Source organism: Talpa occidentalis, unplaced genomic scaffold, assembly GCF_014898055.3.
Source record: "Talpa occidentalis isolate TD23 unplaced genomic scaffold, MPIMG_talOcc4v2.1 talOcc4.4, whole genome shotgun sequence".
Lineage (NCBI taxonomy): Eukaryota > Metazoa > Chordata > Mammalia > Eulipotyphla > Talpidae > Talpa > Talpa occidentalis.
This window is the reverse complement of record NW_023604295.1, coordinates 44,197,618-44,214,920: the sequence shown is the minus strand read 5'-3', so window position 1 is coordinate 44,214,920 and position 17,303 is coordinate 44,197,618. Positions and strand designations below refer to the sequence as shown.

At 38.0% G+C, this 17,303-nt stretch overlaps 1 protein-coding gene across 1 annotated transcript in view; it reads left to right on the top strand.

The window, feature by feature from the left end:
* Window positions 1-2,539: 2,539 nt before the first annotated feature.
* The window catches only part of SEC22A (SEC22 homolog A, vesicle trafficking protein), a 57,069-nt gene continuing 42,305 nt past the window's right edge, over window positions 2,540-17,303 (top strand). The window contains exons 1-2 of the mRNA XM_037525433.2: window positions 2,540-2,629; window positions 9,296-9,496. Coding sequence (XP_037381330.1) covers window positions 9,315-9,496 — 182 coding nt within the window. The 5' untranslated portion in view covers window positions 2,540-2,629; window positions 9,296-9,314. The remainder of the gene's footprint in view (window positions 2,630-9,295; window positions 9,497-17,303) is intronic.

Here is a 17,303-nt window from a genome sequence, read left to right as displayed (position 1 = left end):
ACAAACAATCCAATTAAAAATAGAGTACCTGAATAGACACTTCTCCAAAGAGGACATAAATATATGGTCAGTGTGCACATGAAAAAAATGTTCATCATCTCTTAGGGAAGTGCAAGTCAAAACAATGAGTTATCACCTCACACCTGAGAGAATGGCTATTAACCAAAAAGCAAAAAACAAGTATTGGAGAGGATAAGGAGGTAAAGGAGCCCTCACACTGTTGATGGCAAAGTATACTGGTACAGGCATTATGAAAAATAGTATGGAGATTACTCAAGAAATTAAAAATAGAAATTCCATATGATCCAGTCATACCTCTTCTTTGGGCATTTACCCAAAGAATAGAGAAACACTAATTCAAAAGGATATATGCACCCCATATTCATTACAGTTCACAAGAACCAAGAGTTGGAAATAACCTAAATACCCATCGATGGATTATTGGATAAAGATGTGGTATACACACACTATGGAATACTATATAAATATATAAATAATAGGAGCTATATAAATAATAGGAGATGCCATTTGCAACAATATGAACTAATCTAGAGGGTATTATCCTAAGTAAAATAAATCAGGTGGAGAAAGACAACACTGAATAATTGTACTTGTGTGTGGAAGATAAAGAAACAAAACTAATGAACAAACAAACTTCTAGACAGACAAATAGTGGTTACCAAAAGGGAAGGGGGAGTGGAGGTGGGTAAATGTGTCAACAGTGGTCAATCATATGTGAAGGATGGAAACTAGACTACTAGGGGTGAACATAATATAGTACATACAGTGATTTATAATGCTGTATACCTGTATACCTGAAACCTATATTATATTATAAAACAATATTACCTCAATAATTTTTTTTGAAAGAAGAATATTATTAGAACTCCAGCTCCCTAGTACCCTCTTCTAAATGTTAATGCTATCTAAGGGTAACTGATATCCTGGTTTCTATTAGCATATATTATTTTGTCTATTTTTGAACAATATATAAATGGACTCAATTTTGTGTCTATCTTCTTTTACTGTTTTATCATTCACCCATGTTTTGTATGCATTTGTAGATCATTCATTCTCTTTCTTACATACTACTCCACTTTGTGAATATTCTAAAATTTATTCATTCTCTGAACATTCTTTATGTCTTTTGGTAAACATATGATTACATTTCTGTTGCAGAGATATATATATATCTATCTATATATATATATATCTATGAATGAAATTGCTAGGTTAACTACAATCATCTCCAAATTTATGTAATTAGTCCAGAACTTTTTCTAAACTTCAGACTTATGTATCCATATTTGTTTGACATAATTTTTAAATATCTTAAATTTAACATATCAAAAAACATTTTCTCTTCCTTCCATATTCCCTGATTCAGTAAATGGTTTATTAATCTATCTAGTTACTTAAGGAGTCATCTTTAATGCTCCTCTTTTCTTTACCCTTCCTGGCAAATAAATCTGATATTAAGTTCCTTTGAGTCCACCTTCCAATTTTATGTCTTGAAATGATCTGTCTCTAAGGCCATTACCCTAGTTCAAGTCACCATTATCTCTGGCCTTAACTAATGGAAGTGCTGTAAAACTGGCCTTCCATTTCCAAACTATTCCCTCCAAATAGTCTGAGTGAGCCTTACATATGTAAATCACCTCTTACTTACTGCTCTCTACTACTGCCCACTGACCTTAGGATGCATTCCAAAATACAGTCTAAAATCTATAATTCAACTAATAAGAGCCTGCAGGGAATGGCCCCTGCTTCATCTCAATCCAAGCTTACACTCCATCATACCGAGACCCTTTCAGTTCCTAGAACACGCCAAATTTTTTCATGCCTGGAACAATCATTAAGGCTTTTTCATGTGACTGGAGCCTAAATGACACTTCTTCAAAGTATTCATCCCTGAGAGTCTCAGAATTAATCCATAATCCCAAGCACTAATTTTCCTTCATAGTATGATCACGATTTGTAATGATATATGCTTTAACATTTCTTCCTTCTATTACACCTTGGATTCCACCTATTGTTATGTTCACTCCTATAACCCAATGCCTAACACGGTGTTTGGCACATCGAAGACAGTCAGCGAGTGTTTAACAATACTTTGCAAGCAATGCCAAGGCTGGAAGGGGCCACAGGGCCACCATCTACCACTTCTGGGGCAAAGTTACCTTATGTGTGGAGGTAGATGGGACAGGTCCTTCACCTGCTCACTCACAGAAGCTTCCTCGCTTCCCTCCCCTGGATATGTTTGCTGTAGGGAAGCTTGTGAGAGACAAACTGCCTCCAGATACAAGCGGCAGGAGGGAGAAAGGAGCCTTATTTCTGAGCGACAGCATGGCTGTCACCAGATATTTTCCAATAGCTCGGCGCAGGTGCGCGAGAACCTACAATCTATCCTGAAGGGGGCGGGACTAACTCAGGTCCTGGGAAGGGGCGGGTCTGCGTGTTTCCCCGGAACCTGATTGGCCTGGGCGAGCCGAGGGGAACTGGGCGGGGCTTGACTCAGCTGTGCGCCAGCCACGTAGGACGTGGGGCAGCTCCGCGGAAAGAGCATTCCCTGGCCCCACAATGCCTTGCGCGGCCGCGTCACTCGGAGCGGCGAGTCCCGACTCGACAGGTACTTCTCGGCCCGTCTCAATCCTCATTCCTCCCTTCGTGGGGTCTCTGGAGCCCTGCCCCGCCGCTCCCTTGGCTCTCCTCACCTCCGGCCACGGCCTCGGCCCTCGCCATCATTACTACAGACTCCTAGTCGGCGGGAACCAAGCCTGTGCGGTGGGGGGGGGGGAGCCGCGGAGCTCTGATGGGGCGGGTTTGAGGGGACCTTTTCCCTTCCCACTTGAGGGGGTCCGTGGGGCCGCGCGGGCGGCGGTTGCCCCGTCTGCTACCCTGCCTTGACTGCTGGACACCCAGAGCAAGAAGCTCGACGGTGGCTGTGGGCTGCCGGAGTTAGTGGGCATTTCTTGGCGCCCAGGTGTCAGTAACACCGAGATCCACCTGGGCTGCTTCGGTGGTCCTGAAAACTTGAGGTGGCGTTTCCTATTTCTTGTAGCAGTGTGGGATTGGAACTAGTGACTTACTCTGTGCTTTGTGGGAATTGAATGACCATTGAGATTTGCCTGCGTAGACTTGGAACCCTCACGAGGCCCAGTTAGTGGCACTTTGGGATCGTTATGGCATTCAGGGACCCGAGCGATTGGCACGACAGGTGGAAGAGGGCTCCAAAGTAGGAGGCCGGGCCCCAGACGATTTGAATCTTTTTGCCAATGAAGCCAGCTTTCGACTTTTCTCTTGCTGTTTAGTTTCATAGGCAGCAGTTGGAGAGCTTGAAAACCAGCCCCTCCTGTGCGTATTCAGCCAAGCCAAAACCCTGAGTTATAGTGTTTCACACTGGTGGATTAGCCACTTTTAAAAACTCTGAATCACAGTCCCCTTACAGGCATTTGCTCAGGTGCTGAGATAAGAAGGAATTAGGCAGTATTTAACGCGATACCTATATTTTCTGGTGTATGAAGCTTTTAGTTCAGTATTAGAATCTGTTATCTAGGCATTTCCTATATTGAGAACTGTGACGTCAGTTTAGTGCTTTTCTGGTGTATGATTCATTTTTTAAAATCTGAGTGAATTTTATATTGGTGTATGAACGACACTCAGACTTCTTGGTTCCTGTGACATTCCTTTCCATATAGTTAAGTAAGAACCTTCGTTGTTTTGAGAGGTAATGTTTCACAGGGTAGCCGAGAGCTTAAATTCCTACTCTGTCGCTGACCGGCTTGAAAAAATTTGATTGAAGGTGAGTGGAACATATGCACATATGGAAGAGCAAAAATATAAGCCCCAAAATTAAAGTAAAAATTTAAAAAACTCTGCAGAATTCTATGTAAGCAAAATAGATCAAATAGAGGGTTGAATTAGTGACCTCAAGGTTAGTAAAATAATAAGATTGAATAAATTACTTAACCCCTCTGAGCTTGAATTTCATCAAAGGTAAAATGGAATGAAAATACCTACCTCACAGGTTATTGTAAGATTTAATTGAGGGAATGTGTGTAAAGTGCCTAGTCTATAGAGAGCACTCAATAGCATTTAATGTTGCACTTTTAGTCTGTGAGGCATTGTTTGTGTCTACCTGTTCCTATGAGATGCGTACTATTAGAATCTTTAAAATAGCCCTTTGAGATAGATACTATTAGTGGAAACAATTTACAGGTGAGGAAATTGAGTATAGAAAGGCAAAATTTGCTCAAGGTTACACAGCTGATACAAGGTGGAGCCAGAATTGGTGCTCAGGCAGACTGGTTCCAGAGTCCATCCTGTTAACTACTGTACTGAACTGCCTCTTAACGAAAACGTAAGCTAGTATTTTATTATTATTTCAAAGTGAGTAACTTAGTTTATCACTGGGTTTTTACCCCTCATTGGCTGTAAGAGGCTAATGTATTATAGTGACTTAGAGTTGTAACAAATTTAGGTTTCAGTATCAATTCTGCCATACTGGCAATGTGACATTGAGAAAGCCTCAGTTCCTCACCGGTGAAAAGAGATTATACTTAACCTCACTATTTTTAAGCTAGGTTCTTCACAAATGTTGGGGAATGACACATTTGTGCATATGTTGAAGGGCCTGTGCCTGGATATGGGTATGATCTCCTTTGGACCTTGAGGTCTTATGTATACTGTGCAGTGCAAACACCTATAATAGGAGTAGTAAAGGCTGCTGATGGGGTAAAGGGCACAGGCAAGGCTACGAAATAAATCCTGGTTACCCTTATTATTCTTTCCCCTTTAAATTTTGTCTCCCGAGTACCTTACTGCTAATCATGATGTGGAAAAATCCTTCCTTTTTCACTCAATTTTGTCACCACCTTGTGTCTCATAATTAGTATGGTTTTCTTCCCCATATAACTCCCATCCCCAATTCCCACAGATCTTAGCATTTTAATAAAATAATGTACCAAGATAGTGGCTCCCAAATTTTGTTATCAGATATGCAAGATAACCTGAATAAGCAGATGAGCATTAAAAAATTTTGTGCATACACATTTGAAGGAAACAAAAAGAAATTTATTTTAATATAAATTAGGAGAAAAACATAATATCTCAAAACTAATTTCACCATACTGTTGGTAAGGATAGGTTAAAAAAAAAAAAATCAATCGAGAGACCTATATTAAGTAATAATAGGACAGGTAGAATGCAGATGTGGTAAGAACTCTGAAAATGGTACTTGGATAAGACTGGCATTTGGAAAATAATTAAAATGCATTTTATCTTAAAATGTGAAAGCATCTTGATGGAAAGTATATCTAAAATTTACTTATACATTCAATTTTCTTTGCTTTTTGAGATATTTCTTCCCTGGTACCTTGTGCCCACAGTCATTATTCCACAAAGTTCTGAAGAAGGGAGGTTAGCCTCTCATTATATTGTGTCTAAATGGTGCTAATCATTGCTGTAGTTGTTTGTCATTTAAAGAGTTTATTTTCCTCAGCCTGTACATAACAGCCTGTACATAAATATTTACCCAGACCTGCCTAAATTTTTATTTAGGCTTTTTCCTCCAGCAGTTGTTTTGGGGAAAGGATATATAGGCAAGTAATCAGATTCCCTATGAGATGCTGACTAAAGTCTTATGTCATGTTTTTTCAATGTTAAAGAAAAGGAAAAATGAACCAGTAGTCTAAAAAGCATACCTATGGCCTTGATAAAACCACTGCTTCTCCTAAAATTTTCCATGCAGTTTTGTAACCTCTTCGCAGTTTCCATTGCTTCCTCCACTTCCTACATTCTAAGGTACTTTAATCCTAACTTGGCATTGAGGTGAAAGATACCTTTTGTACTAGCACAGTACAGATAACATTTAAGGGACTGTATTAAGAATCCCAGGTAAGGGCCTCCCCTGGTGGCACAGCGGTTGAGTGCTGGGCTGCAAGGCTGCCCGCAGCCTCTGCAGCGCCGGTTCATTCCCCGGGCACCAGCGAGGGGCCTACCAAAAAAAAAAAAAAAAGAATCCCAGGTAGAATGAAAAAAGGGTGGAGGTATATTTATTGAGTTGATTGAAGAGAGATTGCTTATCCTAAGGTGATGGAAATCTGCCTATAAATTAGTCAAGCCTAGTGTTGTTTATTGAACTGTCACCTGGGTTTCTTCCATTAGTTCACAAACTAGATTAAATCACTCTGAAAAGAGGATTTAATTTTATCTCATTAGATAAATCTCAAACAGTTCTCTGACAACCTTATAAGAATTTGAAACAGGGCGTATCACTGGTATGATGTGCTTTTAGTTAGAAGCTGAAAGGTGTATATTAGTAATATCTGAAATGCAAGTTTGTCTAATTATGGTTTCCCAGTTAGTTATGCGGTGAGCAACACAGCTTTCATTGTGCTTGCTCTTTTCATTTGAATTTCTTTAATTCTGGACTGATGCTTCTTGATGGTGAGAAGTATGTATTCCAAATGTATGTAATCCATTATGTTTGACATAGAACATAATAAATTTAAGTGAATGGAACTCACAGATTGGTATTCTTAGCATATATTTTATTTATTTATTTTTTTTAATAGAGGCATGTTTTATTTATTTATTTGTTTTGTTTATACATGCACTGGGTACAGTCAGAAGCGCGGGAGGGTGAGAGAATTCACCAGAGCCAGAGCGGGGAGCAGAGCACGCAGAAGGACCGAAGTACACTGCTGAGGGGAGCAGCGGGCGGCAGGAGAGGTCTGCACGCCATGTGGGACCCTCCTCTGGTGGCCGGGGAGCAGCCGGGGATCGAACCGGCGTCGCAGAGGCCGCAGGCAGCTTTGCAACCCAGCGCTCAACCGCTGAGCCACCAGGGAGGCCCACTTAGCATATATTTTAGAAAGAATGAATCATATCTTTCTGTCCTTCAGGTCATTAAAGAGAAAAGAATAATTTTGAAGATTACAGGAAAGTTGCTACCCTATAATAAAGATTGTTCCTATACTTCTGTTAGGATCCTAGAAAGAGCAGATATAAAATAATGCTTTTAAATACTAAGAATATAGCTGTTTGGCTGCAGTCATAACCCTGCCTCCTATTAATTCCCAGAGAGGTCATTGTGTTGCAGTAAACTTCTGGAAAGACAAAAGTTTTATAGTTTCATAATAAATGCTGAAGGGTATGAAGTAAGCATTTTCCTTACATTTATGCTAAATGTTACCCTTGTGCTTTAATAAATAAAGCATGGTAACAGTTTTAAAAAGGGCTTTGTAGTACAGCTATTATTCCTTGAGGGATCCTAACTTTTTTTTTTTAAAGATTTTATTTATTTATTTATACAAGCACTGGGTACAGTCAGAAGCGCAGGAGGGTGAGAGAATTCACCAGAGCCAGAGCGGGGAGCAGAGCAGGCAGAAGGACCGAGGTACACTGCTGAGGGGAGCAGCGGGCGGCAGGAGAGGTCTGCGCGTCATGTGGGACCCTCCTCCGGAGGCCGGGGAGCAGCCAGGGATTGAACCGGCGCTGCAGAGGCTGCAGGCAGCTTCGCAACCCAGCGCTCAACCGCTGCGCCACCAGGGAGGCCCGATCCTAACTTTCTTTTGCTACTATTTTAAGAGGAACTGGTTTTATAGAAAAAAAGATTTGGATATGTCATGTTGGCATTTTAATTTGAAAATTCCATTATGACAAAAGCTAATTTAATTCCTCCTGATTTTTTCCTTTTAAATGAATGGAGAAGAAAACTGTTGAACAGTAATGACACATTGATACCTAGCTATTCTCTCATTTCGTCATGCAAAGAGGAAATGTGGGGAATAAATTTAATACATTAGATTTATTATTTGGGTTAGTTTTTGTTATCTCAGTTGCCATCATGAATGGATGGTCAGATTTCACCTTTACACAACAATGAAAATTAAGATCTAATTTAAATTTGGTATCAATTGTTTTTTTATGACTTTTTGTGATATACACATATACGTGTGTGTGTGTGTGTGTGTGTGTGCATACTCAGTTTTTCCTTTTTGGGATGAGATAATGTTGACCTACCTAAACTGGTAGGTAAGGGTTAATTTAGTCCCTGATATACAATATATTGAAAAAAGTCTGTGAAATTGTTACCAAAATTTCCAGTTTTTGTCCTTAGTGCTAGTGAGGGAGAAGCATTTGGTGACATTGTGCACTCTGTGGTTTGGCAGAAAAGTTATTTAATTTGAAACTGTTAGCATATTTTAATTCAGTGTTTTAGATTCAGTGTGAACATTAGACAATAAACATTGCAATTACCTGAGGGATTTGTTAGAAATGAAATATTCTCGGCCCCCACTCAATGGGGAATTTTTGGAGGTAGGCCCAGAAATCTTCATTTCTAAGTAAACTTCTAATGATCCTTACACAAGATAAACTGAGAAATACTGTATTTTTTTTAAGTCAAAGTTGAACTGCATCTGTTGTTTTTTCCCCCAAACCCAGGCCTATAAACATGAAGTTCTTTTATCTATTTTTGTAAAGCATGATTATAAACTAGTAAATGCAGCCATTATAATTTATTTTCTACCAAAAAATTATGAACAATATTGAAACCAATATCCTTTGACTTTATGATTTATTTTAAATAAAAATGTTGTTCTGATTATAAAATACATGCTTATTGTGGGATATTATGAAAATTTAAGGAATTATAAAATTGTAATAACCACTATGCTAGTTCCTAGCAATAGGCATAAATCTTATTTTGGCATGTTTCCTTTCAGTATCAGTTTCTCCATTTATCCCTCTCTCCTTCCTTTTCTTTAGATTTATGGAAAATATTATTTAAAGATTCTGTCTTGATGTTTTTCCTCCCAAACATATGAATTTTGCCAATATTAAATTACTTTTTACAAATACAGTGTTGAGTTGCTGCATCATGATCTGCCTTTTGGTTATAATTTATTTAATCATCCCCTGGATGTTTAGGTTGTTTCCAGTTATTTCTGTGAAAGAATGTCTTTATTTAAATTTTTGTCTGTTTCTGATTACTTTCTTCAGAATTGGGTTGCAATTTAAATTTACTAATGTCAAAAGGCATAAATATTTTTAACCTTTTGAATATCACCATATTGTTTTGAGAATGATGTTTACTCCAATATTTACTTCTATGCACATTTGTAAGAATGTCAGAAAGCAGCATTATTTTTGAAAAGTAATAGGGAAAGCATAGTATGTCATTGTTGTAATTATTATGTGTTTGATTATTAGTGGATTGTATACTTTTGTGCTATGTTTATCAACGTTGGCTTTAATTATTGTCTAACCCAAATTGTTCGTTTTGTTTTAGGTCTTCTCTCTTGATTGAAATGTCTATGATTTTATCTGCTTCAGTCATTCGTGTCAGAGATGGACTGCCCCTTTCTGCTTCTACTGACTATGATCAAGGCACAGGCGTGCAAGAGTGCAGAAAATATTTTAAAATGCTCTCGAAGAAACTTGCTCAGCTTCCTGATAGATGTACATTGAAAACGGGACATTATAACATTAAGTAAGACTTCAGTTTACTCCATTAGAATCAGTTGCTAAGTGGTTGTAATTTCAACGAAGATAAGTGGTTGCAGTAGAAACTAGTATTTGATTAGTTTAAGAAAACTTGTCCCATTCAAGAATTGCATGGTTCTGAACTTAAACTAAATAGTCATCATTTTATCATCATTTGTGCAGCTATTCTGTGTTTATATCTGGTTTTAGAAAATTTTAAGGTTTGCAGATTGCAGATAGTCTTCCTTATAAGTTCGTTACTGGGTATTTATTGGATATCTTATAGGTGAGGGCACACTGTAATGGAAAATATTAAAAGCTTATGTGATACCTGTCCTCAGAGAAATTAATAAGGGTTGCATTCTAATGAGAGAGTATAGCACACATCACTGGTTATTATATATAAAGAGTAAAACTGGGCAATGGAATGGAGAGTCACTTTATAGTGGTCAGGCCTCGCTGAGAGGGTGACATTTGAGCAGAGATCTGAATGGTGAGAAAGAAGGCAGTCATGGAAAGGATGCTGTGCCTGAGGAGCAGAGGTAATAGCCAGCACGGAAGACCTTCAATACAGATCAAGGCATGGAAAGAAAGTCAATATAGATTATTAACAGAGTGGCAGAAGATGAACTTAGAAAGTTAAGAATAGGACAGGTTATGTAGGAATTTGTAGGCTGTGATAAGGAGTTTGAATTGCGTCTAATTTAATAGGTAACCATTAGAGAGTTTTAAACTGGAGGGAGAGTTAGATATTCTGATTTTGGTACTGAGTGAATAATCTTGGCTGCTCTATGAAAAATGAACTCTAAGGGTGAAAGCAGAAAGGTCATTTAGGAGACTACTGGAGAAGGTCAGGTAGAGGTAATGCTTCTAACTTGAGTGATAGTGATAATGATAAGAGGTGGCTATATATTTAAGCTATATTTTGGGAGTAGCACCAACAAATCTACCCAAATGATTAAAGTGGGATGTGAGAGTAAGAGGAGACTCAAGAATCATCTTCGAATTTTTGGCCTAAGGTGCTGGGGTGGGTAATGGGGATGAAATGAATAAGACTGGAAGATTAATATTTTACTTATAAAATTAGAGAGTTCTGTAAGTCTGAGATACCCATTAGACATCCACGAGGCACTGTCGGGTAGGCAGTATAAGTTTGAAACTTAGTGATGAAAGACAAATATGGAGATTAAGATTAGGCATCAGCTTACAGCTGGTAATTAAAACCATGGGCATAGATAAGGCAACCTTGGAGAGCATAACAAACAATCAGAGAGCAGTCAACTCCTTAGCACTTTGATACTGATACATTTTGTCAGATAAGAACAAGATTTATAAGAATTATGATAGGATTCTTCATATTGCAATGAGATATGAATCATGTCCTGAAGAATTAGTACGTTTTGGGTAAGACAGAGAGGAAGACATTCCAGATGTGGGAAAGCAGGCTACCCTGTGACTTAGCATGTAGATGCATTAATCTGCTTGGCCTGATGTAGTGAAATGATGGTTTAGAGATAGTTTATGAGAAAAGTGAACTAATTAGTATGGAGCCAGATCCTGAATTTACCTGAAAGTTCATATTAAGGGATGTCACTTTGATATAATATGATATAGGGAGGTGTTACTACAGACTTGATGGAAGTGACTCAGTAATAGAAACAATACTGATATGTAGAATATAAGGTGAAATGGAAAATCTGGGAGGAAAGATGTCAACTTATAATTATGGCCTGAACTGATAAAATACGAGCGCAAATAAAAATATACCACCTGGAAAAATACTTCAAAAGACCGTTAAGTCTGATATGATTAAATATCAAAGATGATGAGAAGGATGGGACAAAGATGACTGAAGCCTTGGAATTGGATAAAATGAGGTCTTTGGAAATGTCTTTGATTACAAAGGGTGAGGAAGACAACAGAGCTCACAAGGCAGTCCAGTTGAGGTGGGGTAGACATTTTGGAATCTAGCATAGATGTTGAAACTGTGAGGGTAGAAATGCCCACTGATGCTTTCAGAGGCTCAGAATAAAACCTTAGCGAAGATCTGTAATTACTTAGATCACCTGGGTCATCTGTAAGGTAATGAGTTATTATCTTTCATTGGGGTTCCTAAAAGTTTAAACTAGAAAATGTGTTCATTGTATTTAAATATACCAGAAATGATTTCTTAGCCTGTTTCTTGCTTTCTTTTTCTTTTTTAGGAAAAAATTGAAATATTTATTTGAAAGTCAGTTTTGTTTAGTGGCAATGGTCATTCGAGTTTCAGTTATTTTATAGTGCTGCAGACAGATGTCAACATTCTAGAATATTGGCTTGAATATAAATTGTGGAGCTAGCCTGGACTTAAAAAATTTTTTTTTGCAAATCTTTTTTTGTTCCTTTACCTTATTCTTTCAAAAAAAGAAGTAAAATTTCCAATTTTACTTTTCCAATTCTGTTTGTTGTGGATTCTTTATTTGCATTCCATCTTATTCCATAAAGGATGTGAGGGATTTTTACCAAAAAAAAAAAGAAAAAAAAAAAATACATGTTAAGAGAATCATGTGAAGGGAAAAAAATTTAGAGTAATAACATTTCCTTCTAGAAATGCAAGTTAAATAGTCCATTCATTTGTTAGAAAGGGGTTACAAATATTGCTCTGAGCTTCCTGGTGGCCAAAACAAAGGGTGCTAATGGAATTTATAGGATTTACAATGTCCTTTGAATAAAAGCATTACTTTTCTGTTACTGAGACCTAATGTATATAATGAAAGACAGTGTTTGGATAACATTCTTCTGGCAGGCATAACAATGTGCATAACAATTGTGATTTTTATTATACTATTGCTTAGTGTAAGCAAGGGGCGTGATAAGGTCTAATCTGGCCTGGTCTAAGAATACAATTTAGATGTGTAAAGGAATAAATAGATTACATAGCTTTCATAACCATGCATAGTAAAGGCTCTCCATGCATGTTGTTTTTGTAGCCAAGTTTTTATTTTTTAATTTTTTTTTAAGATTTATTTGTTTATTTATAAAAGCACTGGGTACAGTCAGAAGTGCGGGAGGGTGAGAGAATTCACCAGAGCCGGGAACAGAACAGGCAGACTGACGAAATACACTGCTGAGGGGAGCAGCATGCATGGCAGAAGAGGTCTGTTGTGCTATGTGGGACCCTCGCCGGCAGCTGGGGATCAAACAGGCGGGCAGAGACTGCGGGCAGCTTCGCAGGCCAGTGCTCAACCGCTGCGCCACCAGGGGAGGCCCATGTAGCCAAGTTTTAAGAAAGGATTGAACAGAAAATTTTCAGTTCTAGTTCCTGACAAGAACCTAGATTTTATTATTAATCATTTATTAGAAATCTTGTTAGTTGGTTTTTAGTTCATTGAGGGTATTTATGGTATATGATAATTGAGATATATTATAAAATTATATGTAAAACATATAAAATTAGAAATTCATGTTTCTGGATTTACTTAAATTTTCATGTGATACCTCTTTTTCTAACCACTACCATGAATTTACCAGAAAAACTTACAGATCTTCAGTAGTAGCATAGCACAGCCTGAAACTAGAACCAGACTGCCCATCTGCTTGCCTAATCATATTTCTAAGAGCTCATCTTTCCTTCAGAACCCTGCCTTTTTGGATCATCATCTTTCTCATTACCACTATTTCATTTCTTTAATCATCCTATTCCCTTCACAAATAACCTGCAGAACTTGTTTGATGTTTTTATCTTTTTTTTAAAAAAAAAGATTTATTTATTTATACATACAAGAACTGGGGTACAGGCCAGAGTTTTGGGGGGTGAGAGGATTCACCAGAGACAGAGCGGGGAACAGAACAGGCAGATCAACTGAAATACACTGCTGAGGGGAGCAGCGGGTGAGTTAGGAGAGGTCTGCTGCGCCATGTGGGTCACCTCCCTGGCTGGGGATTGAACTTGTGCTGTAGTGGCGCGGTGAACTTCACAGGTTGCATCTTAGCCCCTTGTACCACCAGGGAGGCCCCGATTTTTTAATCTTTTTAAAAATTAAAAAAATTTTATTTATAAATTTCTATCTCTGTGACTAGTTTGTAACATAGAAATAATTGATTTGTCTTAGCTTATATTGTTTTTGATTCCTTATCTCTTAGCATTGTGGTTTTTAAATTTGTATGGAAATCAAGGTGTTTGCAGAATAGTACTGAGAACCAAAACAAAGTAAGTGTATAGTTACTGCTAAGTCAGATGACACCTCATTTTACATTTTAGTTCCTTTCAGTTGAAGGAAACATTAGGAGAGTCCCATTTAAAATAGGGCAAATTCTTTTAGTATATTGGGAAAATAATGAACTTTATAGGTTGTAGTGGTTGAATTCTTCAGTCTAGCTAATGGAGTATTTCCTGTGGAGCATGGCTTGTGTGGACACAATGCCTAGCCTATATATCGTAGTAACAGCTAACTGAGAGATGTTATTTTGGGGATGTGGCAGTGTTCAGAGTGCCATGGAGGTAAATCTTCATTTTTCTACAAAATTCTTCCACTTGGGTCGGGTGTGTGTGTGTGTGTGTGTGTGTGTGTGTGTGTGTGTGTGTGTGTGTTTTCCTGTTACATAATGAAGCTCTTTCTATATACAATTGTAAGGAATCCATCTGTTTCTTAAGTTGAAGGATACTTTTCTTAAATTGTAGTATATACTTTATAAATTTATGCTATTAGAAGTAGCAGTGACTAAAGCAGTAGTTACAAGCCATATGAAGAATGTCATAAATTATTAAAACTTTGAGATTGGTTTGGAGGTGTTTAAAAATCATAGTGGTAAACTTGAGGTTTCTTTAAACATTGAGACAGTGATCTTATAAAAAGCCAAACTCCTTTGGAAAGGTCCTACTCTATTGTGAATTTTAATGCAATTAAATTCCTTAGTTTTTCTACTGCAAATTCATTTGGAGTCTGTTAATGACTGTGAGCCTCCATTGATTCTCTCATTACAGAAGGATTTACTTTCTACATATTTTTCCCCAAACTGCTGCTTCCAGTCAGGAATGCTATTTTAGACTTATCTACCTTTTGGGTTTAGTTTCTAGCAGTGCTTTCCTTTTACCCTTTGTTGATATTTTTTGATTATAGGTGTAACAACTTTAACAGTGATCCAGTTATTAAGTAGCTGCAATTGCCAGGCACTTTACTTACATTATCATTAAATTTGGCAACAGCTCAATGAATGGTTAATAACTGAACTCTTCTCCATTGTGGAGGGTGGAAACATAACCTTACACTAGCTTAAGCAAAAAAGGATATTGTGAAGGGTAAGATGGTTTAGGGATAACAATTAATTGGAGCCAGGGACTTAGTTCCAGTTTTTCCATTCTTCTTTTTTGCACATGGGTATTTTCCTTGTTTGGAAAATGCTATGCAGAAAACTCGGTACTTCATTCTAGCTGAGCAGCCCCTCTCCTTTAGTTGGTCTTGCTGTACGGACCCACTGCTGGACTGACATTGTGGTCACAGGGCTGAGGTACTCTTAGTTGGCTACTCCTGGATCATATGCCCACCCCTTTGATGGGGAGTTTTTAATCAAAGCCATATAGAATAAGTAGTGAGGCTGGAGATAATTCCCCAAAGGGAAGACGAGATGGGATCCTGAGCAGATAGACATTATAATACCACCAACCCTATTTTACAGGTGAGGAAACTGAGACTCAGGAATGTAAAGAAACTTGTTCAGAATTACGAAGCTAATAAATGCTAAATCAGATCAATAGTCATTTGGTTTCAGCATTCACATTAATTATTCTCTGGTAAAAGAGAGAGTTGCCTCCTTTTGCCTTTAACCTTTTCTCTTCAGGGCACATTCCTAATTCTGATTCTCTTCATTTTGTATGGAAAATAAAATTAACCAGGGAAAAGAATTAACTGACCTGACCCCCTCCCCCCTTTTATGGTTGAGAAATAATGAGGAACAGTACATGAATGAAGTCTAAATTTGATTGGGGGGAGGGAGGGGCGGGGAGAAGAAGGACTAGAGTCAAAATAAGTGGGGAGGTGCAATTGTATGGGGAATATAACCAAATGAAAATGCATACATTGTGCAAAGATGAAAAAAGATGTAAGAATTATATAAAATAAAAAAAAATTTGATGAGAATTATTGTCTCATCGTAGACAGGTTTTGATGGGGAGGGAGCTTGGCAGAAGAATGCTGTTTCTACTGTTACTGTAAAATCTCCAGATTTCAGCACCGTATATACTAAGTATGCTCTTATGAACTGGTCAAGGAACCTAATTACACTTACAGTAGTTTCTGTGGGAATTGAGTTCTAGGTACAGTAAGCTTCTGGACTACGCCAACAGATAAATTAGTGATTACTATGATTGGTTATCTAAAAAAGCCAGGATCTTCGTACTCTGGTATATGAAGTTCTTTAGGGTTAGTGGCCAAAAGTGAATCAGGAGTAGGTTAACTCTGCAGAAAAGAAAATGAAGCATTTCAAAGGCAAATTTGGCTTGCTTTGTGTTTTATCCAAACCTCTGGCAGTGTAATCACCTTTGACCACTTAAAATCATCTGATTCTCCATGGCCTTACTGTTACAAGTCTCTATCACATGGCGTATTGCATATTACTACTTTCTTACTTAGTGACTAAGTGACTTAGTGACTAAAATGGTTCTTTTATTCATGTTTTAGTTCTTTACTATTGGAGGATAATTGGAAATAGGCTGCATAAGAGAGGAGCTGTGAGAAAATATGAAGTTCCTGGAAGAAAGTTCCTGGTGGACACTATTGTTCCTGAGTTCTCTTTCTGGTTCTGATCTCCTTACTGTCACACTAATGGCAAAGACTTGTCATTGTGTTTCCTATTAAACATAACTTGTTGGTAATAAAACCCGTAAGGTATACTCACTTTCATAAGGTGAAACTTTTTTTAAAACTCTTAAGTGCCTGTATGTCACGTATCTTCCTATTCAGACCTGGTGATATCATAAACTTCCTTTCTACTTTTTTACAGGGCAGAATCTTCCAACCACAGGAAATACTAAAGTACTAGTGGGTTAGTGCACAAAGGGTGGGACATTTGGAAACTTTTTTTTTTTTTTAGTGTAACAGTGATTTCCAATGATTTGATAGGGTTTGGAAATCAAACTATCTATCTATCTATCTATCTATCTATCTATCTATCTATCTGTCTGTCTATCTATATTTAAAAGTGTGATGGGGCCTCCCTGGTGGTGCAAGGGGTTAAGCACTGCACTATGAAGCAATCTGCAGCCTCTGCAGCACAAGTTTGGTCCCTGGCCAGCCAGGGAGCAACCCACGTGGTGCAGCAGACCTCTCCTGACTTGCCTGCTGCTCCCCTCAGCAGTGTACTTCGGTCAGTCTGCCTGTTCTGTTCCCCATTCTGTCTCTGGTGAATCCTCTCAGCTCCTGCATCTCTGGCCTGTACCCCAGCTCTTGTATGCATAAATAAATAAATCTTAAAAAAAATAAAAATTAAAAAAAAAAAAGTTTGATGATGGGTGTGATGTGGTAATATGCACCTGAACGAGGGTGAGTCTATCATTTACAATGTTGTAAGCCAGTGTTACCATAAAAACAATTCTAATATTCCCTGCCCAAAAGTTTAAACACTTTATTTTTGAGAATGGAATTTCAGTATGGAAGGTTCTATTTTTTTTTTTTTTTTTTTATAGAGGCATGTTTTATTTATTTGTTTGTTCATTTGTTTTGTTTATACATGCACTGGGTACAGTCAGAAGCACGGGAGGGTGAGAGAATTCACCAGAGCCAGAGCGGGGAGCAGAACAGGCAGAAGGACCGAAGTACACTGCTGAGGGGAGCAGCGGG